The sequence below is a fragment of the Equus asinus genome, chromosome 1 (genome assembly GCF_041296235.1).
Source record: "Equus asinus isolate D_3611 breed Donkey chromosome 1, EquAss-T2T_v2, whole genome shotgun sequence".
In the NCBI taxonomy this organism is placed as follows: Eukaryota; Metazoa; Chordata; class Mammalia; order Perissodactyla; family Equidae; genus Equus; species Equus asinus.
In genome coordinates this window covers 184,553,844-184,576,416 of record NC_091790.1, presented here as the reverse complement: position 1 = coordinate 184,576,416, position 22,573 = coordinate 184,553,844, and the positions used below count along the sequence as shown (strand labels likewise).

Genomic DNA, 22,573 nt, shown 5'->3' with positions numbered 1-22,573 from the left:
GCTGTGGTCTGCAGACCACACTGCGTTAGGCCAGGATCAAGGTGGCCCCTCGGGAATATTTTGGAGAAGGATGACTGGCCTCCTGCTGTTGTAGCTACCTTCAGCCCTACTGGACAATGGCAGAGGGTGGGAGACCCAAAGCCCCAAAGCCCCCTGGAAGACTCGAGTGTGTTCCCTCTGGGAGGGAGGAGAGCAGGGATCAGAGGTTGTCAGCTTGTAAGGACTTCCGAACTCCCGGGGCAGATGGTAAAAATGCAGATGTGGGGGTCAACCCCAGAGATCTGCTTCCGTCTGGGGATGGAACCCATGTATCTTCATGTTAAACGACCCCCCGTGGATTCTGCTGCAGGTGCGGCCACGGCCACACTCAGACAAATGGTAACACAGGTTTGGGAGTTAGCCAAACCCAAGCTCAAGTCTACCTCAGCAACTTCCCATCCACTTGGCCTTGTGCGGCCTTTAAAACCTCTCCAAACCGTGCTTTCCTTATCTGAAAAATGAGCTTATTGATACCAGTAACATCTTCCCCATGAGGATGAAATAAAAATATTTGTGCAGAGAGCATAAAAGTTATAATCACAGACTCCAGTGTGTGAAGGTATAACTTGCTTTATTTATCTACAGCTTCTATTAACTTAGCCCGTGACCTGGTATTTCCGCTAATAGCAGAAAACTTCAGCTTGGAAATTCTAGCTCACTCAAACCACTTCCAGCTTTAAAAAAAACTCAGTCTCTTTTGGGAAGCTGCAGACTGCAGAGGGATTTTCTCCTCCTCCGTCCTTGGCTCTTCCCCTTTGGGTTCTTCAGGGGTTCAACATCCTGCTTTACTCAGGCCTTCCACATGGCACAGCTGGTTCTGGGCATGGGTGTTCCCAGTCAATGCCCACTGTGCCACCACGGCCACTGGCTGCATGGCCCCTAAGCTCAGCCTTCTTGCCTCTACCCTAGGCCTCCTCAGCCGCCAACCTTCTCATTTCTTTGTTCAGAGCTCTCAAGAGCTGTACCGCTGTGGTGCACCCATCCATATGGCTGCCTCTAATCACCTGCCCAGACCCCTCGCTCAGCCATTGTTAATCTGCTGCTCAGGCGCCATACTGGACACGGGCCTTACCTGGGGTCTTGACCATCGTTGATCTCCTCCTTCTGCTCACTGGTCCAACCTCTGTCTCCCTTTACAGGTTGAGTACCCTGCTTTCTTCCCTGTCTGTGATTTGCAGTAAGACCCTGTGCTCTGTGTCCTGCGGGGGCTTACTCACAGCTACCCACAACCCTTTTCTTTTGCAACAATAGCAACAACAAAAGTCTGGCCTTTGCAAATGAGTCTTGCTTCTGCCTCAAACTTAATTCGGCTCTCCAGTTGTTCTCTTTCTTCTTGGAGGTACCTGCCTTCCCCTGAGGGCAGGGCAGACAGACCCACTATCCCTGCTCCCCAGTGGTGGAGGAAGGCAAAAGGTACAAGGAAGCCTGAGGATGGGGGAAGGCTCCTCATTAGTGTCTCAGAATAGCGCTCCTTTCTCTTGCTTAGATGAAGTGCTTATTACTGCATGGCCTGGCCTGGAGTAACTGCTCAGTGCCTGACAACCGTGACAACTATGGTGAGGAACAGGAGACTTTCCTCTCCCTGGATGTGTGGTGCTTTGCTACGCTGGCTCTGACAGGCTGAGACTGTGCTCCCAAGACCAGTGGAGCCTGCGAGGACGCCCAGGAGGAACAGGTCACAAACCCGTGACTGGTTCACTTGTTTACAGGGTGAGTGGGGGCCTCTGAAATGTGCCTCTGCTCCCTCCCCTGCATGGGAAATGAAGCAGGAAGGGGCAGAGGCTGCCCGTTGGTACCCACCTCTCTCTCAAGGTCCCAGAAATGCCACCACGAGAGATCCACTCCTTTAGATCAAACAGTGTCCCCTCCAGGGTCATCTTACAATGTAAAAGACTGTGGGGACAATGTGTATATTAGTAGCTCCCAGAGGGTGAGTTATCTGTTCTAGTCCGTGAGAACCCGCAAGAGGAGAAATGGCAAGACCTGCTAACCTCATCCTCCAGAAAACCTGGGGAGCAAAAGGTATTTCAAGCTGCGTCTGTCCCTTCCTTAATGCTGAGCCCAAAGGGGTGGCAGCCAGTGCCAGAGGCCCCCAAGCCTGTTCAAACTTGTTTTTATTTCCTAAGGGGTCAGGGCAGGGGGGTGGGCAGGGGAATGCATAACTTGGGTTTCAGGAGGGACCCCGGGCCTTGGGGAGGAGGACAAACCCTCCCGATCTGTAGCGTTGCTAGTAGGGGTGGTTCTGAGTGTGCTCCATGATGGTCCGAATCGCCATCCACGTCTCCTGGGCCGTGGGGATGATCTGCGAGGCCGGCAGCAGGAAGCCATAGTGCCCAGTATCCCGGAGTTCGAAGCTGAAGGAGTACTTGATACCGTTGTCATAGGCCCAGTCCACGGTGATCCCGCTGGCCACATCTGAAAACAGTAGGGCAAAGAAATGACCCCGGGAGGAAGAACAGGGTGTGGCCACAAGGTACAGAGGCATCCTGAGTGGAAAGTGGGCCCTGAGGGCCAAACCCCCACGCACCCCAGACCACACCAAGCTTCCTAGCCCAGGCCTCAATCTGAGCCACACCCTGCCCACTCAGCGCATGCTCTGTCCCAGCAAAAAGAAAGCTCCTTGAAGCCACCAGACTGAGCATCTTTCCCCTCAAGGTACTTAGCAGTAAGCCAGGCATTGGGAGCTGTGCATTAATTAATGCTGCAAAGAAACAGCTGCCTGTTTCTGGGTACCACCATCCACCCTTCTATCCAGATGTGGGAATCAGCTCTGGTCCAGCCCAGCAGGATCCATGGCACTGCCCTGTGGCTAACCAGGCCTGCCAGTCAGCAAAGAGCCTGCACCCGCCCAACCCTGGGTGCAGGTGGAGCCTGAAGCAGAGGCCAGGGGAAGGCTCACTCACAGAGGGTGGTGCTGATGCTGCCATAGATGTACTGGATCCCATGGACCTCAGATAGGGCCCGTACCGCGTCCTTGGCAAGTTTGGACTGCAAGATTACATCCAGAGGGTGAGAGGCTGGGGTTCCCCACATCCCGCTCCCTCACCAACTGCTGAGAAGCAGGGACTTAGGAGTCCTGGAAGTTGAACGTGTAGATGGCTCTCATGACAAGGGAGCACAGCACCTCCGACTTTGAACTTGATCACAGGTGAGAACAACAAGCTCCCCCTCCTCCCTACCATGGGGTCTCTTGGTCCAGATCCTTGTTTTCAAAGTGAGGGTCTGAACCCTTTGGGAGTCTGCTGGATGCCTCCCCTAAACACTAAGCTGCCAATCTCACCAGCTCCTTCTGGTTTGAAACAGGCTCCAGTGAGTGGCCATAAGGGTACATGAGCATCTGAGAGTAGCTGTGGATGGAGATCAGAGCCTTGATGTTCCCATGGGCCGTGATGAAGTCCACAATGGCAGCCACCTCTGGCTCTGACTGAGGGGAGGGCCCACGATAAGTCTCTGAGCAGGGGTTGTTGTTAGAACCATTTCCTGGAAGTTAAATAAAACCACCCAGAGGGTTAGGATTTTCAGGTTTAGGAAAGATACTTTGTGCTCACAAAATATCCATGTGTTCCCCTACATTTCCCAGTCTCCTTTGCAGTTTGAGGCCATGTGACTACTTCTGACCAATGAGAATGTGAGCAGAAATGATGTGTCACTTCTAGTTCAAGGCTATCTAGAGGAAGCATGACTTCTCCTCACTCTCTTCTGTTCGTGTGGTTGGAAGCAAAAGATTCTAGATGGAGGAAGTATCCTGGATCCTTCTGTCACTGTTGGAAGAGAGCCGTCAAGGAGAGTTTACCTGCATTGGACTTTGTGTGCATGAAAAATAAACTTTTATTGTGTTAAGCCAGTGCGATTTGAAGGGGTATTTGTTATTGCTGCATACCCTAGTCTAACACATCAGAGGAGTGTAGCCACCCCACGACTCAGCAATTCTGTGGCCCTTTGGGGAGCTCCCTTGGCTTGTCCTTTGGTTGTTCCAACTCTGGTTCCATTAGAAAGGCAAGCCTGTTTGAGCATTGCCCCCACAGGAAACTCTAGGTCTCCCCAGCAACTCCAGCTTCCCCTATGAGCAGTGACCCCTTTGAGCTGACCCTTCCCTGTGGACCCTCTATGGCCATGTGGAAGGCTTGGGTTCAGTGTCACTTGAGTACTTGGACTTAGCATCTGCTCAAGCTTTGTCACAGCCGTGGCCCCGGGAGCAACAAGGACTTGTGGCCAGGAAAAGAGAGAACAGATATCCCCATAGTTGCCCTAGACTGCTCTGGGAACCACAAATACAGAGGTCTTTGAAAATTCTTCTTGGGGACCTAAATTGGGGGAGAGGATAAAGAGAAGCTGTGCTTCTATTTTTTACACAAATTTAATGTGTTCCCATCTCCTCCTGGATTCTTTGCTCTCTATCTCTTTTCTTCCTCGTCCCCTCTTCTTCTGTTTTCCTCCCCGCCCCAAGGGCCATGTTGTGGAGAGCTAGGCTGAGCTGGTCAAGATTTGTAGGTTAAGGATATATTGGGAAACAGCCATCTCAGTTCTTCTTCTCGTTCTTCCTCCCAGAAATTACACACAAACCCAGTTCAGAGGTCAGGGATCGGCCCAACTTCAGAAGCCTCCTAAGGATGCCAGGGCACCCTCTTGGGCTCCAGGGCAGTTGGCTGGCTGGAGAGCTGAGGGCCTGGCTCATGGACCAGTTCAGATGCTGTTCTAGGACTGCAGCAAACTGGTCCTTCCCAAAAGTACAGGTGAGGGTGGCATGGGTGGGAGGGATGATCTACAGATTACTCATTACACAGCAATTAAATTAAGGCAATAATAAAACCATAAACAAAATCTTCCTGCCTGAGTCACCAACCCAGACACACGCTACGTCTGACCGCAGGCAGGCCCAGAAGCGATGCACTGGGGAGCAGGGAGCACATCCCCTCCTGGTCTGTGGGACCTCATCTGAGGTGAGGACCCTGGTTAGAAGGGGATGTGGCTGCAGGGAGCAAGAAGGTGAGGAGCAGCCCCACAGGCTGGAGTGGGCCCAGCTAATGGTGGTCCTGCTTGTTGCGTCTGCCGGGAGCTTCTGCACCTGCTACACTTGATGAATGACAAATAGCAACAGATGAGCAGAGCGGGGGAGGCTGAAAGCTTTGTCTGCGTTTGCAGCCCACGCAGGGAGAGCGGTTCCCCTGCCAACGACCAGGTGGCTTTGCCCAAATATGGAGAAACACTTCAGGCCATTAGTTCTGGTTTGAGCTAAGCAGAATAAACTAATCTTCCTCTGACCAAATGGGAATTAGCTGCCTGCCTCTCTCTGACGTTCACAGAGTCCTCTGAGCCTGCCTGTTTCACAAGTACCTGCTAATGGATTCATTAGCTATTTATTTTTCCTCCTCTAAAAATGTAATTTGTAGCAAGGGGAAATCTCTAGAAGGACACGGTAAATTATTAAAAGCAGTAATCTTTGAGTAGTGGGATTATGGGAGTGTTTTGTCCCCCCTGGGCTTCCTTTTTTTTCCATTGTGTATATACTGATCTTTTTTTCCTGCAACGAAACCCATAAAAGTTATTTTCTTTAAGAGGTAATTTGTCTTTCTACCAGCCCGTCCAGCTCATGTTCCATGGGCACTGACTTCAACCGGTTCTGAGGGGCCCATGTGGATGCCCACTTGGGGCGAGCGTCTGGTCATTTGGAGGTAGAATCACCTAATTTTACGGGGTCGTGTTCCCTTACACACGCGTTACACACACAGCCCAGACTCTCAGGCAACCCCGACACTGTGGGCTGGGGGCCTCACTCCAGACACTTCAGAGCTGTCATTAGTTTTCAATGACAACAGACCCAAAGAAGCCAGATTTTCAAAGCAATAGGCATCCAGATCTAGAATGTTCTATCTTGTTGGTTTGGCCACCCGTCTGTGGATCTGCTTTTCAACAGCAATGGCACTGTCTCCTGTGGAGCCAAACCCCAATCCCACAGTACAGAGTGGATGCCACATCTGGGGGCTGAGGGCTGTGCCCATGCAACCCTCCACTCTGCAGACTGTCCTGGCTACACCCAGCATCCCACCCATCAAATTGCCACGTTCCCGAGGTCCACGTGCGCATCTCTGGGCTATCTGGAAGTCTCATTTTCCCCATCTAGTCCCTGTGCCCCTTGTATGATAAGGGAAATAACCAGGGAAGAACATCAAGGAACTTGGGAGGAAGCTGCCCGCCCCTCCCTGGAATCATACAGCCCTGCAGATATGCACCAGCCCATCAGCCCAGGGTTACAAAGTACCTGAGTCAAAAATAAAAACCAGGCTTCGAGTCAATGTTGATGATAGGGAACCGGCTTACTCTATAAGTGAAGTATCATTCTGGCCTCCTCAAAGGGCAAATATCAGGTCACAGCTCTCAGGGAACGAGCTCAGAGGTATTTTCTTCTGACATGTTCCCTTCAAGGAAGGGGTAGGGATATTTTGGGGGCACATAAACTCTGAGTTTTGAGCAACCAGCAAGACTACCCCAAGCCCTTCTCCACCATATTGAAGATTTGATCCTTGCAGTTCATCCCCAAGCAAGGAGCTGTTTCCCATAAAAGCTTAGCATATGTACACATGTAACACACATGTACAGCCTCTCCCCATATCCCACGGCCAATCGAGGCACATGCTTGCCTGTCCCTGGCCATGACTCACTTGCGTTAGCTAACTCCCTTGCCTCCCAAGCTATGAGTCAACCTAATCTGACTGTGTGGGAGAATGTGCCAAGGACCCACAAGTCCTCCTCCAGCCCTGCCCCCGGCCCAGTAGACTGCCATACCTCCGAAGCCTGACTTCCAGTTCCTGTTAAGGTCCACACCAATGCAGAAACTTCCAGGTCTGGTGGACTTGTTCTTCCGCCACAAGCGGTTCTGAGAAAGGCCAGGTCAGGTGCCGTCATTCCCTGGGCCCATTCCCAGGGGTGGGAACCGCTGACATCCTGGCCTAGGAAGGGGGGTCTGCTGGGCCCGGGAGGGGCAAAGGGAAGGAATCTCTAGGGCAGGATGGGGCTGGCATGGGGCTGGGCCAAGGCTGCAGGTCAGACACTTTATGGTTAAAGCTGGGGTGTGGGGAGAGGCCTGAGCACAGGCAGCCAGCAGTGGCCTTCCTGGGGCAGCAGGAGGGAGGCCAGAAGGCGAGAGTCGCAGCTTCAGTACCTAGCAGCCCGCCTGCCTCAGTGAGACTCTCCGTAGGGAGCCCCTGAGGGGCTGGTTCCCAGTGAACCTCAGCCCAGCTTCCCAAAGCTGCAGTGACCTTTCCTCCAAACCCCCAGAGCTGACCCCTGACCCCCTCCCTCCAAGGTGTCCTCACCATGCTGTGGGTAAAAGCAAACCCATCGGGGTTGGTGACAATCTCCATGAAGATGTCCATGGCGTTCAATATGTTCGTCAGGCTGCGGTCTTTGCCATATTCACTGACAATCTGCAAGAAAGGGCAGAGTGGGTACAGGGTGAGGGATGCAAGACCCTGCTGGGCTCTCCTCCGAGGTGGAGCAGGACATTTGCACGACCATTGGCTGCAGGCAGAGGTGGCATCAGGCCATCAGGTACATCCTTTGTGCAGAAACGAAGACCTGGGTTTTAAACAACTGGAAGGCAGAAGGTAGATATGGGCTCTGTGCTGCAAAAGGCCAGAGCACGTGGCAGCTGTTCCAAAAGGCAGGAGGGCAGACAGAACCCTGAGTTTAAAGGAACCAAGAATAATTTCTCAACTAGAGATGCTCTTACACAGTGGAGCAGCCCCCACCCCCTGCACCAGCCCCCATCGTCCGTGCTGACCTTCTTGGCAGTCCAGATGCCAGTGGCATGGGTGATCCACTCCCGGGAGTGAATTCCAGTGTCAATCCAGATGGCCCCGCGCTGAGAACCTCCAGTGCTGAACTGGGAAAAGGAGGAATCCAAACAAGTTTGAACCGAGACAGCTGCAAGGCTATCCCTGAGCTGCCGGTGAGGAGGTCCCAGATGCATAGGGAAGGCCGCCAGATGTGCCCGAGGGAGGGGCTGTGTGTGCAGGTACCTGTGCATGAGCCCATGAAGCGCATGCATGTGGGAGCCCTGGTGACACAGTGATTCTCTTGGAGAGCAAAGTGATCCAGCCAGAAGCCCAGAATCTCCCAGGTTTGAAAGTATCTTAGACTAGTGCTTCTCAAACTTTAAAGGGCCCATGACTCCCCTGAGGATCTTAGTAAAATGCAGATTCTGACTCAGTAGGTCTAGAGAGGCGTCTGAGGCTCGGCATTTCTAACAAGCCCCCAGGGCTGCTGCTGCTGCTGCTGGTGCAAGGACCACACTTCAAGGAGCAAGCACTACGTATATAAAAAGAGAACATAGACAGCCCCCAGAGGGAATGGAAGCAGCAACAGGAAAAGGCAAGTCTCAAGTCAGGTGAGACCACCAGGCCCTTCAGCAGAGTCCCCAGGGCATTGCTGAGAGCAGCAGCACCTGTCTTCTCTGAGAGCTGGATGTCCAATGCCCTGTGTGGTCCATGCTCCTGGGTGCCTGTAGACACACGCCAAGAATTGTTTTCCACGGGCTCCACACTCGCACTCATGCCGTCTCCTTCACTACCAAGGGCAGTGCAGCTGCCAAGTTTGCTCAAACTCTGTTTCCAGTGGCCCCTGTGAATCTCAGGCCCATAGTCTCAGGCCTATGTGTGGCTGCTTGAGCCAGATGACCTAAGTCGTTTACAAATGAGGCTCCATGTCCCTCTCTTCCCATTTAACAGATGAAGTGACTAAGGTAACAGGAAGAATGCTGACTCACCCACACCCACACCCCCAGTCCAGGGTGATGACTGCCACTCTTCAGTTCTATCTCCTTAGGGACCCTCCCCTCTCCTCCCTGATCCAGGATATGCCAGATCACCACATGTCACCTGGCCATACTTACAAGGGTGTGTCCCTGAACACCACAATCCCACAGCTTGCAAGTCACCTCAGGACAGGAGTATGCACATCTTCTCTCTCCCCAAAGCTCCCATCCAGCCACAACCCCACATGAGCTCAATGACAGAGATTCTCACTGCAGAGTCTAGCGGTCAACACCATGAGCTTTTACCTTCAGGACAAAAATGGACCGATTTTCAAAGCTGTGGCCAATCCGAATTTTTGAGACAATATCTGAATGCTCAGTTACAAAGTTGTCGATCCAGCTATATATCTGAAAGAAATGAAGTTTATCAGACGGGCAGTCAAGCAGGGAGGGGACGAACCCTAGGACTTCTCTAAATGTTCTCCTTCCCCCATCCCACCCACCTTAATGCTTCCCCACCTCCCTTGAGGATATAGAAGAACCCAGATCAAGAACTGCAAAAATCAAAGATGCCCTCCAGGCCTAAGATAACGAGCTGTGGTCAGCCCAGATTCCCAGGCTTCTCACCACTGGGCAGAGCTAAGCCTTTGCCTGAAAGAACAGCATATGCTGAGCCTACTCAGTTCCCAGGGTCGGCCTGCAAGTCTCTCTCTGGTTGGAAATTTTCTCTCTTGCCTCCATTCTCTTTGCCCGTTCAATCCATTTGACAGATCTCATAGACCCTGCAGTGTTATTTTTGGTCTTCTTGCCCCTTTAAGACTCTAAGCTCCTTGAAGGCACGATTATTTATCCCTGACATCAATAAATACTGATGGACTTTATTAATTCATTCTCTTATTCTTTCAATACACATAACTGAATTAACAAATATATGAAAGAAAATGAATCCTCTATTACAGGCCTTGTGAAATAGGAAGAGTGATGATGATAACAATAGAGTGGACAATATCAATAACATCACATCCTTTACATGGAAATGGAGCCTGTACCTTGAGTTTCTTTCTGGACTGGGCATCCCTATGCTCTTATATATTCTCCTCTATAGACAAGTCACAATCAGGCACACCCGCCCTAGCTGGCTGTACATGTGATCATGAATTTTTTCCAAGTAAAGGCAACTCTTTTATTCTACAAAATGGCTCTCCGATGTGCCTGCCTTCCTGCCCCTTCTACCCTCCAGTACCTACAGCTGGGGCCACTTAACACCAGGGCTGGTTGTGAAGATGTCAAGAGCCCTGGATCCCCAGCCAGAGCGTTGTATATGAAGGTGTCTACCTGCCCTGTTCTGGCCTATGACAGGTCCCTGCCTGAGTGTTCTGCCTAGCAGACCCTTTACTCTGGTTCCCTACATGCCATAGGCTGTACTCTTGAACTGCAGTCCCCTCTATCTGAATCCTGGCTTCTGGACCTCTTTGAAGCTGACTGTCCACCAACAGACCTTCCCCCACTGTCTGTTCTGTACTCCCCAAGCCTCAACTCACAGTCCCATAGACTCCAAAGTCCTTGACTAGTCTCTGCATGAGTCTGGAGATCCCAGGTGCCCAAAGGGGCAACAGAGCCCAGAGCTTGACCAGGCAGACCTACCTCCTCCAGGGTGTGGTAGGAGGAGTAACTGAAGCTATTGGTGCTGCGCTCCAGCCGGCGGGATTTCGCCATGGCTTCTCTCTCCTCATCCAGCAGCACCTAGGAGACAGGAGCACATATTGGAAGGGAAGAGGAGAGCCGGGCCCACCACGCCTCTTCTGAGCCCTGCCTCAGCTGGCTGTGCACAAAGACAGCACTGACACAGGAGAATGAGCCACCATGAGGGTGAGCAGCGCAATAGGAGAAGATGCCAGGTTGCCGGGTGATTCTTCTGCTTGGTAAGCTGGCATTCATGCCACCATTTCTCAAACGGGCACAAGGCAAGGAGTCCAGAGAGCTGCGTTCTAAGTCTGCCACTGCCACTAACTTGCTGTGGAAACCTGGCCTTAGTTTCCTCAGCTTGAAAATTGGGACAGCAATACCTGCCTTGCCCATCTCAAAGGATAAGATGTAGTAATGGATATGATAGTGTTTCAGAAAAGATGCTCACAGTCTACTGCCGACATTGCTTTTGCTTTTGCTCTGTGAACACTCTGTGGAGTCAAGGCCCAAGCTGAACCATGTGCACTGACTCCCTATGGGAGCAGAGGGCTCCCCTGACCCCCAGCATCGACTCTGCTCCCAGGAAGTAGCCTAGACAATTGGTGTCCAAGCCGTTCAGAAAGCCAGGCGTGAGCAAGGCCAATCCAAATCATTATTATTAATGTTCCAACAGTCTTTCACTCACCATGTTAACTGCCTCTTAAATATAAGAATAGGTGATCCAAAAGAAATATCCTTAGGTATTAACTTGGAGTTGGCACTCAGTCTTCACATGGTACTTCCACTGACCATAGAGAGGGCAGTATAGTACCTGGGTTGGGTTAGTCATCCCAGTTTGGGACTCAGTGAGGTGGGCAGGTGCCCTTCACCCCAAGCTCATACCCTTACGCTGGCACCCAGGGGCCAAGGCACTCCAGGACTCAGTGCTGACTGTTCAGTATGAGAAGTGCCTGGGCCCCTCTGCCACAAAGGGTGCTGGGAAAGCCTAGGACCTCAATACAAAGTCACCCCTAGTTTGCGGCTCTGGGTCACAAGTTTTGATGATGCCTTGCTTCAGGCCAGAGTCTTTGAGTTTACCAGGCGTCTTTATTCTCATTATCTCAGTTGATCTGGTCAGATGACCAGATAATAAGTCAGGAATTAACTATTCGTGTTTTAGAGATTAAGCAGATTGGAGAGGTGAAGGACTTACTGGCAAAGTTAACAAGGGCCAGAAGTGAGATAAGAATCAGATGTCCTGGTTCCTAGCCTTGGCTTCCTTAAGGCTAGCTAGCTATCAAAACTAAAGGCTAATGGGGCAGGTCCCATGGGATGGTGATTAAGTTTGGTGCACTCTGCTTCAGCAGCCCAGGTTCACAGGTTCAGATCCCAGTCACAGACCTATACCACTCATCAGCCATGCTGTGGCAGTGACCCACATATAAAGTAGAGGAAGATTGGCACAGATGTTAGCTCAAGCCTAATCTTCCTCAAGCAAAAAAAAGAGGAAGATTGGCAACATTGGAAGATGTTAGCTAAGGGTGAATCTTCCTCAGCAAAAAACCAAAACCAAAAACAAAAAAACTAAAGGCTAACAATAATAACAAACACACACATATAGATACATACGTTATATGTATACATGCATATCTATATATGTGTATTAAGATACAGATATAGATACAGATGTGTGTGTGTGTATACATAGAAAGAGAGAAAGCAAATGATACAAAATGTTAACAACAGGGGAAAGCCTATTGTACTATTCTTGCAATTAAAAAGTGTTTTAAAATAATGAAAAAGCAAGTACCCCAGGCATATAAAAACAAGACACTAAAATACTAACAATGCCTGTTAGGATAGAAGGATTATGATTTTAAGCAATGTTTTTCCGTTCTCTATTTTTACATTTTTGCAGTGTGCTTGTACTACTTCAGTAAGTATGATCTTCTAAACGAATAAATTATACTAAAACAAAAACAGAGAGCCCTAATGGGTAAAACGAAGCAGCCATGGGGTCTTCGGTCCCGGGGCTGGAGGAGAGCCCCCTGCCTGGACTAAGCCATTGCCCAGTGACTCGCTCATCCTGCTGTCCCAGTCAGCTTGCTCACAAACCTCAAGCTCAAAGATTTAAAAGTGCGACTAGAAATCGATGTGTGGGGCTCATTTTATTTTCCTTGTGAGCACCGACTGACATGCTAGGCCAACTGTAATTGCAATGTTTTGTAGCTGAACTGGCTAGGCTGGGGACGTTCCCACTCAGGCAAAGCTGGGGTTGCTGGTTGGGTTGGAGATGGCTGGAGGAGCCCTGATCCTCACCAGCCGGAGCACCACAACAGGAATTTGGCTTCTTCCCAGGAAATCAACGGAAATCTCAGCAGCCCCCATGACCGATGTGTGCCGGTCACTGTAGGCTGGGCACTGCCAGGCGCGGCGAGCAGCTGCAGGCAGGCCGGACCCAGAGTGCCCCCAGAGTCAGGCCCGGTCTGGTCCTCGCTCTGGTCCCACTGGAATGAAGTTACAGAGGACACATATCTAGTTTCCTAGGGGCTGGTGAAGGGCCTGAGGCGGTGGGTGAAAGTTGAGGACAGGGAGGAGAAATTGGGAAGAAAGGACCGGACCGGAGGACCCAGTTCTTCCCACACAGCCCAGGGACGCCCACAAGAAGACAGTTCCCTTGAGGCAGTCCTTTGTTCCACACAACAGCTTGGAGGCAAATGGGAAGTCAGCACCAAACTGCAAATAACTTTCCAAACCCCCTCCCAGCCCTGTGAATGGATATGACACCCGCTTACAAATTGGGAATGCTCAGCCCTCACAGCTGGGCCCCAATTCCAGGAACATTAATCTACCCTGGCTTGAAAAATACACAGATGTTTGCTCCCTTCAAGGGGCTGAGGGAAGGGGACGGGAGAACTGAGAATGCAGTCCTGCCACAGGCTCAGGAATGCCTAATTACAGCCCTGTCAGCCTTCTCAGGGGGAAAAACACAACTCAGAAGTAAGCCATTTGCCTCCCTGGAAGTCATAACCTGTCAGGGAAAGTAATACCTTGGTGTGAATTAATTTATGACAGGGTAAGGAAGGATGGGAATATTAAGCACAGAACAGCATCTCCAGAATGGGGGAGGGGAGGAGACGGAATGGCAGTCAGCAGCAAAACTCCAACCACCGACGCAGGATGGATGCAGCTCCTAGAAACAGTCGGTGAAAGCTGGAGATGGGCTCTAACCCCTGCTCTGTGACGACAGCAGTCACCTCGCCTCATATGTCCCTGGCTTGTTCTCCAGGCCTAACGTTCGCAGTAGCAGCTGTATGGCTGGTGGCGACTACAGTCCATGCCGATGTAGGGGGTGTCTATGGATATGGGGTTGTCAGAATGGACCCCCTCAGAGCTCAAGGCTGAACCGTCGCTTCACTGCCCAAAAGGCAAAGTTAAAACACCACACAAACAACAGTGACCACTGCTGAGGAGGCAGATGGCACAAGATCAACGAGTGCAGCGCCTGGAGCCAGGCTGCCTCAGATTAAATCCTGACGCTGTCACTAACTTGGGCAAATTACTAATTTCCCTGGGCCTTCATAAAATGGGGGTCATGTGATCACACACTTTAGCACATACTTCAAAGCGTTCTCGTGAGGATTTGAAGCATTAATACATACAAAATGCTTAGAAAGTTGCCTAGCATGTAGTAAACGCCAGCTATGATGATGATGACAATGACAGGACAACAATTGTAACCCTTGGGGTGACTCCAGGACTCTCTGATGGAACAATCATTACAAGGCATGACCAGGGAATCTGAATTCCCCCTGAACTCCGAAAAGAGCAGTTCAGGTCATATATGTGCGTCTGGCTGGAGCTAGAAATATGGGAGCACTAAGGAGGCTGAAGGTATTTCCACACCATGATCCTGGATGAGGGGATAGGGGAGAAGTCCAAGGACAGAGCTGGGAAACAGGAAAACAATATGCAAAGGAGCAGCCGGTAAGATGAGATAACCCAGGAGAGCATGGTGTCCTGGAAGCCAGAAGAAGAGGCCCATCTCAACGAGGAGAGAGCCAGCAGTTGTGCTAAAAGACAAAAGAACGATGAGCACTCAGAGTTGACCATGGAGGTGGACCTAGGAGATGTGTGTGACATTGTCAAGGGCAGTTTGGTGAAGCGAGGGGTGGACAGTCTGTCCGAGGAGAGGGATGGAGATGGCAAGTATAGTCAACATTTCCAGGAGTTTTGCTCTGTGGGGAAGCAGAGAAATGGGGTGATAGCTGGGGGAAGGATCAAGAGAGGATTTTTTTTAAGATGAGACAAATAGCTCTGTATTTCTATGCTAATGGGAATGACCCAGGAGAGGGGGGAAAATTGGCAAAGCAATATTTACACTAAATTGTATTTTGCTCTAGATGCTCAGAGCATGGGTGATTTTTGTTTTCTCCTTTGTGCTTTCCCCTATTTTCCAAATTATCTAACATGAATATTTATTAATTTTGTAATCAGAAAAAGCTATTAAAATCCACAGAGCTGATTGCTCAAGTGAAGCCTTTCCACAGTGCCTCATCCCAGGGAAAAAACCACAAAAACCAAACGGCTGAAAAGAACGAGGAGGTGAGGAAAAATTAAATGCAAATAGAGCTCACTCGGAATCAGATAATTTCTTGCCTGGCCCACTGCAATTTCCTCACCACCTTCCTGTCTGTCAGTCTCTCCCTGCTCCTGTCCCCAATTCTGCATTGTCACCGTCAGAGGGATTTTTCTTCAATGCAAATTTGATCATGACAGAGCCCTCCCATGGCTCCCTGGCAGTTTTGGGGACAAAATCTCGACCTCTTGACCCGGTGGAGCATGCCCTTTGTGATCTGGTTCAGCCTCATCTCAAAGCGGGGTGGGGGGTGGGCCCTTCCCCTCTGCCGTCCGCCCCTCGCCCGCTCTTCAGCCGCACCGTAATTACTGCCTTCTCAGAGCCGAGACAAGCAGTGCCTCTTGTACTCGCTCCCATAGCAACCTGCTCCACTCCATCAGAGCACTCATCCACTCCATTGTAATCACTGATTTACTCCCCTCGCTCTCCACCCCCACGATGCTCCAGCTCCCCTAGATACAGGGGCCAGATTTCTTATCTTTGTATTTCCAGCCCCTGGCCCAATGCCCAGCACACAGTAGGTATCTCTGTATCTGTGGGTGGAGGGAATGAACCCACCTCTTCCATCTCAAACATCCCTCTGGTCACAGGGCAGGGGGGCAGAGGTGCACGTCCTTTCCTCAAAAATCTCGGGGGCCTCTGGCCAAAGGGAAAGGCAGCACCAAGGGTTTTCACGCTCCCTCTCAGCCTTGTAGTATCAAGCAAACACACCCTCTCCTCCCTCCTTTCCTTCTCACGTCTATTAATTCAACTAACACTTATTAGGCCGCAACTAAGTAGCAGATCCTATTGTAGGTGCTGGGGTAGAAAGATGGATAAGGGGCATGATCCTGGACCTTGAGGGGCTCGGGGAGGGGGCTCTGGAGATAAAGACCAACATATTGTAAGGTCTCCCTCTGGGCATCCTCCTCCTGAATCTGCCAGCAGAGTAATTCATTCAGTGGACAGTTGTCGAGGGCCCACCAGGCAGGAGACACTATGCCAAATACTGGAGCTGAGAAGAACCAGAAGACGGGGAGAAATCAGGCCTGAGCGTCAATAACTAAAACACAAAACTGGAGGCCAACGACCCGAGGAGGGCAAAGCCCTTCCCCTCCTGTTAGTGGCTCTGAGCTTTCCTCCTCCTGGACACTGTCCCTTATCGTCACCACAAATCAACTCAGCGCAGCAGCCTCGCCCTCTCCCAGGGCCCTTGAAGCTAAAATGTGATCCCAAGTGTGACAATCAGAGCTTGACGCGTTGCAGACAGAGTGAGTTGCTGGTGAAAATCCCGCCTAGCTGGGTGAAGGCCGAGAGAGTCCAGTAAATGAGAGGGAGTGAAAACCCCCAGAGCAATTGCAGGGCTGAGGACGACAGGAGAGGACAGGCCAAGGAGAAGGCAGATGACCAACTCTAGGGGAGCCAGGCTCAAGGGTGCCTCCAGGGCCTTCTTGATATGCAGAAATCAACAGAAAATTTTGGGAGACCTCTTGATATCTGTTGGCCAAATGCTGTGAAGTTTCCAGGGTGCGGCAGAAGCAGGGAAATGAAGACTTCACAATGCAGGCATGGGCTAAAAACGAGAAAGGAGTTCTATCTCTTTTGCGCTGGTGGCCTCTCCTGTCTGTGGGGAGTTCCCCCATTTTTGTTTGGGGGGATTTAATTAGAGAAATAGCCCACCACTCCCCACCCCCATGTTGAGCGGGGAAACAGATGTGCCTGATGAGGGATAAAGGTCTTTGAATGGACCTGAGTGGCCCGGCCCTGTGCCTGCATGAGAAAGGAATGCCGCCTAATGCGTTTATCCCCTGGCATGCGGTGTCAAGTGTGTGCGCCCCGGGAGACTGCGTTCCCACACTCAGAGCCCTTAGAGGAGATTAGCCGCAATACAACGTGGTTGGGAATGAACCTTTGTGGATATCATTCTACAGGTACACAACAGCATCTGCAGAGGGGCGCAGCCAGAGAGGCCTAACCAAGGAGTGGTACCCAAAAGAGTCACTTTAGGAAGGAGGCCCCTTGGGCTATCCTTGAAGACAGAACAATTGAAATAGAATTTCACACGTCCAGAAGAGATGCTGTAAGGTACAGCAACAAGGGGGGTGAGGAGATTGGGGTGCCTGGGACGAAGTCTCTCTTCGCCCTACCCGAGGGCGGGTCTGCAGCCCCTTCTCCTGAAGCTGTTCCTCTGGGAGAGTTCTGCCTGGGAGGGGTGCCTAGTGAGGGAAACAGCAGGGCTCACACGCAGCTTCTCTCACCGCTTCCTGCTCCTCTAGAGGGAAGGAATTCCCTGGATGGCCGAGACACACAGCACAGGAGGGAGCAGTCGGAAACGCAGAGGAGGCCATCCAGAGCTGCCTCTGCACGGCGCCTGGAACAGGCCTCTGCTCTCTCCTCCCGTCTTCCTTCTCCCCATCTCCTCCTTGGCCGTGAGCCGCAAATCCTCTCTAGGAGGACCCATCCACAAGTGACCCTGTTACCACACTATGAGCACTTCTCCCCCGTGAGCTCTGTCTTAGATTTAAATTTTCTCTGAGAAGTGTGAGGTTCCACTCCTTCCACAGCTGGTTCACAAAAATCAGGTGGAACTCCAGAAACAAGACGTCCATTGTAGCCCTGGATCTTTCTGCTCCATGTTGGGCCCAAACCAGAAAGGTGTGTGGAAGATGAGCCCCCAGCTGCAGCGCTGGGGCATGACCTCACCTGGACGTCCTTTATCATGATGCTGTAAGCAAGGCCGTGAGATCCCAGATAAGCTTTGACGTCTGTCAGTTCAGAGAAAGGAACTCTCATATCCACAGGGAGGCTGGGCCTGGCTGGGCCTCGCCAGAAGTCCACCTTGTTCACAAGGGAAAGAAAAATGGGCATATTTATCACATGTCCTTACACACAATCCTGTAGGCACCCTGGAGAGCCAGATGATCTTCTCTTATATGGTAAACAAGGTCCCCAGTTCCATAAAGCAGGGCCTAAGGCCGAGCAGAGAGCTGGGGACAAACAAAATCCCCAAGGCACTGAGTTCTCGTCTCTAATTTCAGGCACTTTCATCTCCCAGCTCCACCCAAGCACTATAACTTCCCCAGGATCCAAAGAGCCCGAAACTGTTTCTCAAAGTGAGACGGCTCATCATCTGGGACATTAACAGGGACAAGAGCTCCGGTCAGAAGAGAGCCATCACTGCCCCCAAACCTGGGAGAAGTAGGAGAGGCCTAATCTGGGTGCCCGTGTCACCTGAATGCTATTTTTCAATTTGTAAAATGGAGAGAATTACTGGTTGACAGGGCCACTCACACGAATACGAATGAGGGCTTTGGGCCACCTCCAGAAACACCTGGTTGTTTCAACAGCCCTCGAACAAAACCCTCCTATGATAATAGCTGAGGAAAATGTTTTCCATTGTGGAATACTTGCAGATGACAAATGTTCTTGGACACAAATGCTCAGGCTGACAGGGACGAACCCAAATAAAACACAGCTTTGCCAAGCTAAGCCATGTCAATTGGGAAACAGATGTGTCCAGTCTGCGAGCTGTATGGCATCTCACCCGGAGGCATAGGTACCTGCCGTATGGCTTCAGGACATTCCAGCTATTTTCAGAGTGGCCCCCAGACAGGGTCTGCTCAGCAGCCCCCCATCTGGACAGAGCAGAAAGCCAGGAAGGGCCACCCAACCGTCCAGGGGAGTGTTCCCCACCTTTCCTGAAGAGGAGCCGCATTTGACTTTCCCACACTGTTGTGATCTTTGGCAGAGATATCTGAGGGCAGGTTTGGGGTTGGGGGCGCAGGACAGGGAGCCAAAAGTACAAGCCGCTGTGAGGGAGGCAGAACGTGTCCCCGAGCCCTGAGGAGTCCTCACCTTCTGGGGCTTCAGGCCTTCCAGCTCCTTGAGAAGTGAAAGCTCCTTCTCATTTTTGGCCAAGACTCGAAGAACCTGGTCTCTGCAAAGACACGGGGAGGAGCAGAGGGAGCTGCTGAGAGGGTCTCCTGGAAGGCTGTGCTTCTTGGAGGAGGCAGAGAGGAGAAGAGACCAGGCTGAGGGAACCTGGCAGAAGGCTGGAGGCACCCTGTCACCAGGAGGCTGGAGGACCCCTGAGCAGAAGGATTTGTAGCTCTGGGAAGCAGGCAAGTCCTTCAGCCTGGGGCCGGCTGTCTCTCCAGCCCCAAGGACGGACCACCCAGGAGACTAAATAAAGCCGGTCAGTGTTACTGACTAACGCAATGCCAAGACGGGCGAAGAGAGATGGGAAAGGAATGTGGGGATGGAGGAGGGCAGGGGAGAAAGGAATAGATACAGGGGGGCTGAGGGTCCAACAGTGGCCGCAAGTACTCTTCAAATAAGGGCCCAAGGCCATGGTCTGTCCAAACCTGGTGCCCTCTCCTTGCCTTCATTCAAGAGCCTGAGGACATGGAAGGAGAGATCAGCCCCACCCTACCGTATAGGGCACCCCTCTCTCACTCCTTCCCAGCCCACTGGATGGGGTGGGAGGAGGTATAACTGAGCAGCCTTCAGTGTGACCCTGGGGCCTGATGCCTGGGATGGCATTGGCTCCCTCCCAGACTGGCTCTGATACTGTGGACAATGGGCCCCCTCCCTAAGCTTGTGTTTCCTCTTCTCTACTATGGAGCTGTTACCTTGCGGGGGCTTTGGGAGACTGAGAAATCATGTCCATAGAGGGCCTGGTGTATAATACTAGTGGTGGTTGTTAGTGCCTTGGGGTCGATACTGACTCCTAAGTGACCTTGTGAACAACAGAGCAGAACCCTGCCTGGTCTTTTTACAGCATCCTCTCACCTTCCAGTGCTGTATCAGACAATGCTCTGAGGCTATTCATAGGATTTTCATGGCCAACTTTTCTAGAAGTGGGTGGCCAGGTCCTTCTTCCTAGACTATCTTAGTCTGGAAACCCCACTGTAAACCTCTCCACCATGGGTGACCTTGCTGGTGTTTGAAATACCGTTGGCATAGCTTTCAGCATCACAGCAACACGTAGCCGCCACAGTATGACAACAGAGAGATGTGTGGTGTGGTTCCCTGACCGGGAAACCAACCTGAACCCAGATTGTGGCAGTGAGAGCACTGAATCTTAACCACTAGGCCACCAGGCTGCTACTGCTTATTATACTATATTATTTGTATGTATTTATAAAAAATAGTGGGGGCTGGCCTGGTGGCATAGTGGTTAAGTTTGTGTGCTCTGCTTTGGCAGCCCGGGGTTCATAGGTTTGGTGCTAGGCAGGGACCTAGCCCCACTCATCAAGCCATGCTGTGGTGGTGTCCCACAGAAAATAGAGCAAGATTGACATAGATGTTAGCTCAGGGACAATCTTCCTCACACACACACACAAAAAGTATAGTATACTATATGTTATTTACATTAGCGCTCATTGTTATTCAAAGGAGGACAATACCACATACTTATGGTAGGGGTACACAGTATTTTGGGGGTTACTAACTTCTTTAAGAATCAAAGGAAAGTTATGAACACTTCCCCCAGAAAAAAAGGTAGATACACAAAAAACTTTACATATGATTTCAGAGGATTCTTCGAGCCTTGAAAGCTTACCCAAAGACCCCAGATTACAACTCTGGATTTGGGAAGGGAGAATCCTACAGCTTTGTGCCCTGCCTTTGAGCAGGAGAGTGGGAGATTATGGAACTGGAAGTGGGTTCAGGGTGGGAACCGAAATTCTGACTCCCTCTGCCTTGATCAGGTCTCAGCAGGACAGGCCCCACTTGGACACCTGGTCCCCTAGCTCTTGGCACTAGTGGTCCCTCCCTCCCACTAGGGAGCTGTCACTCACCCTGTGAAATTCATTTGGCCCAAAGCTGCTGCCAGGATAAAGCTGCAGACCAGAAGCGTCCGTCTGTCCACAGGGGACAGCCCAGGGCCCACGCCTCCTCCGTGGGTGCCCTGCATGCTTCTTCCTCCAGGCGAGCTTCAGGGGCTTTCCTCACACACAGGCATGGCCCAGGCCTCAGGACAGCACAGCACCTAAAGGCCGGCAGGCCCGGCCTGAGAATGGGTGTTAGGCTGTCTCTGGGAAGACCCAGCGTATGACTCGCACATACCAGGCCTTGGGAGAGCCAGGGCTGCCCCTCTCCACTTCCAGGCAAATCCTCTCCTGGGAAGGGGAGAGGGAAGGGGGAAAGAGGAAGACAAGGCCCTTAGCTTTCTGTGCCCCCTGGAGGTGTGCTGGGCCAACCTCTTGTGAACATCGAACCCTCAATCTCTCGGGAAAGATGAAAGCAGCTAGAGGCCCAAGGACACCACTCCTTTCCTCCCTCCTCATTTAATTCTTTTCTTTCACTTCCTTCTGCCTCCCCATCCACTCACACTTTCCCTGGGCCACAGCCTCCTTACGCATAAGGGTGTGGACACCATTGAAAGAATGCAGGGTTTAGAGAGCGACAGCTGGTGCTGCTTCGTGTCTAAAAGATCCGGGACAATTGACCTACTCTCTCTAAGTCTCGGTTTACTCATCAGCCAAATGGGGTTAATAACACCTCCCGGCCCTACTTCACAGGGTTTAGAGGGGATGGTATTAGAGGAGACAATCTGAGGAACTGGCTTAGCAAAGCCTGAAAAATGTAACATTATTATTTCAAAGCATTAATTCTTAGTCATAGCCACATCTTGGGTCAGTACTCCAGTTGCAATGGGGAGAATGGGAAGAGAAGAGAATGGAGAGGGGAACAAAGGAAATATGTATTGTATGAGAAGGAATTCAGTGAAGATTCCCTTTTCTCTATCTGCAGGGGGTCACCATTATGCTAGGATAGGTAGTGCGTTTTCTGCCAGACATGAAGGTCACTGCCGCCATTATTATGGTTCTCAACAGAGAGCAGAGCCAATTTCTCAGTCCCGCTGAAGCCCCACACGGCCCCCTTTATGGTCTGAGAATAGTAGGAATAAAGCAGAGGCCAGCACACAAAGCAGTCATATTGGAAGGAGAAAGTGAAAGATGATGCCTGAATGGTAAATGATGAATCTAACAGAAAATCCGCAGGAGGTGGAGGAAAGGCAGAGACTAAATCCAACAAAATTGTTCGGCAGAGGACATCAACAAAAGGCCACTTAACTGTCACCGGCGATTCTCAGAAGCCCCCCTCCCCATCCGTCCTTTCCCAGAACGGCCAATTAACTGGCCATGTGTGCAGAGAGGGGAGCTCTTTTATTGACAGAATGCCCTGCTTCCACACCCCACTGGACCTACTCCATTATCTCGTGGTTCAGCTGTCGAGCTGTGCCACACTCTCCTAGAACCCTGGCTTTGGGAACTCTCAGACAGAAACATTAGCAAAGGGTTTAGGGTCCTAGAAAAGAAAGCAATTAGGTTTTCCACCCAAGTAACATTCAGCTTTAGTAGAAACAGGAATAAAAGAACGCATTAGTAAACAATAGCTCAGGAATTTAAAAGAAAAAAAAGTGCAGATGGTGCTAGTCACCAAAAGTACCCAGCATCTTCTCGTTCAAAAGCATCATTTTAAGTCACTAATAA

General features: G+C 51.1%; 1 protein-coding gene across 2 annotated transcripts; it reads right to left on the bottom strand.

Annotated features, from left to right (window-relative positions):
* Positions 1-606: 606 nt before the first annotated feature.
* CPA5 (carboxypeptidase A5) lies at positions 607-21,322 on the bottom strand. 2 transcript variants are annotated; one of them, XM_044750135.2, is made up of 11 exons: positions 20,876-21,322; positions 18,930-19,011; positions 17,778-17,912; positions 10,436-10,534; positions 9,098-9,199; positions 7,820-7,921; positions 7,353-7,463; positions 6,823-6,913; positions 3,320-3,519; positions 2,943-3,027; positions 607-2,454 (listed from the first exon to the last, which is right to left on the bottom strand). In XM_044750135.2, the coding sequence occupies exons 1-11, from the start codon at positions 20,989-20,991 to the stop codon at positions 2,267-2,269; spliced, it is 1,311 nt and encodes a 436-aa protein (XP_044606070.2). In that variant the 5' UTR covers positions 20,992-21,322; the 3' UTR covers positions 607-2,266. The 2 variants fall into 2 exon arrangements, with proteins under 2 accessions (XP_044606070.2, XP_014709854.3); XM_014854368.3 differs by lacking the exon at positions 2,943-3,027.
* Between the last annotated feature and the right edge of the window lie 1,251 nt (positions 21,323-22,573).

Bases quoted from the DNA above. Each gene is read 5' to 3' on its own strand.
- CPA5 (XM_014854368.3), bottom strand. From the start codon at position 20,991: ATGCAGGGCACCCACGGAGGAGGCGTGGGCCCTGGGCTGTCCCCTGTG. The intron at 10,535-17,777 runs GTGAGGTCATGC...CCTGTCTCCTAG, and splicing joins TCATGATAAAGGACGTCCAG to GTGCTGCTGGATGAGGAGAG. The intron at 6,914-7,352 runs GTGAGGACACCT...GGCCTTTCTCAG, and splicing joins TTGCTTTTACCCACAGCATG to AACCGCTTGTGGCGGAAGAA.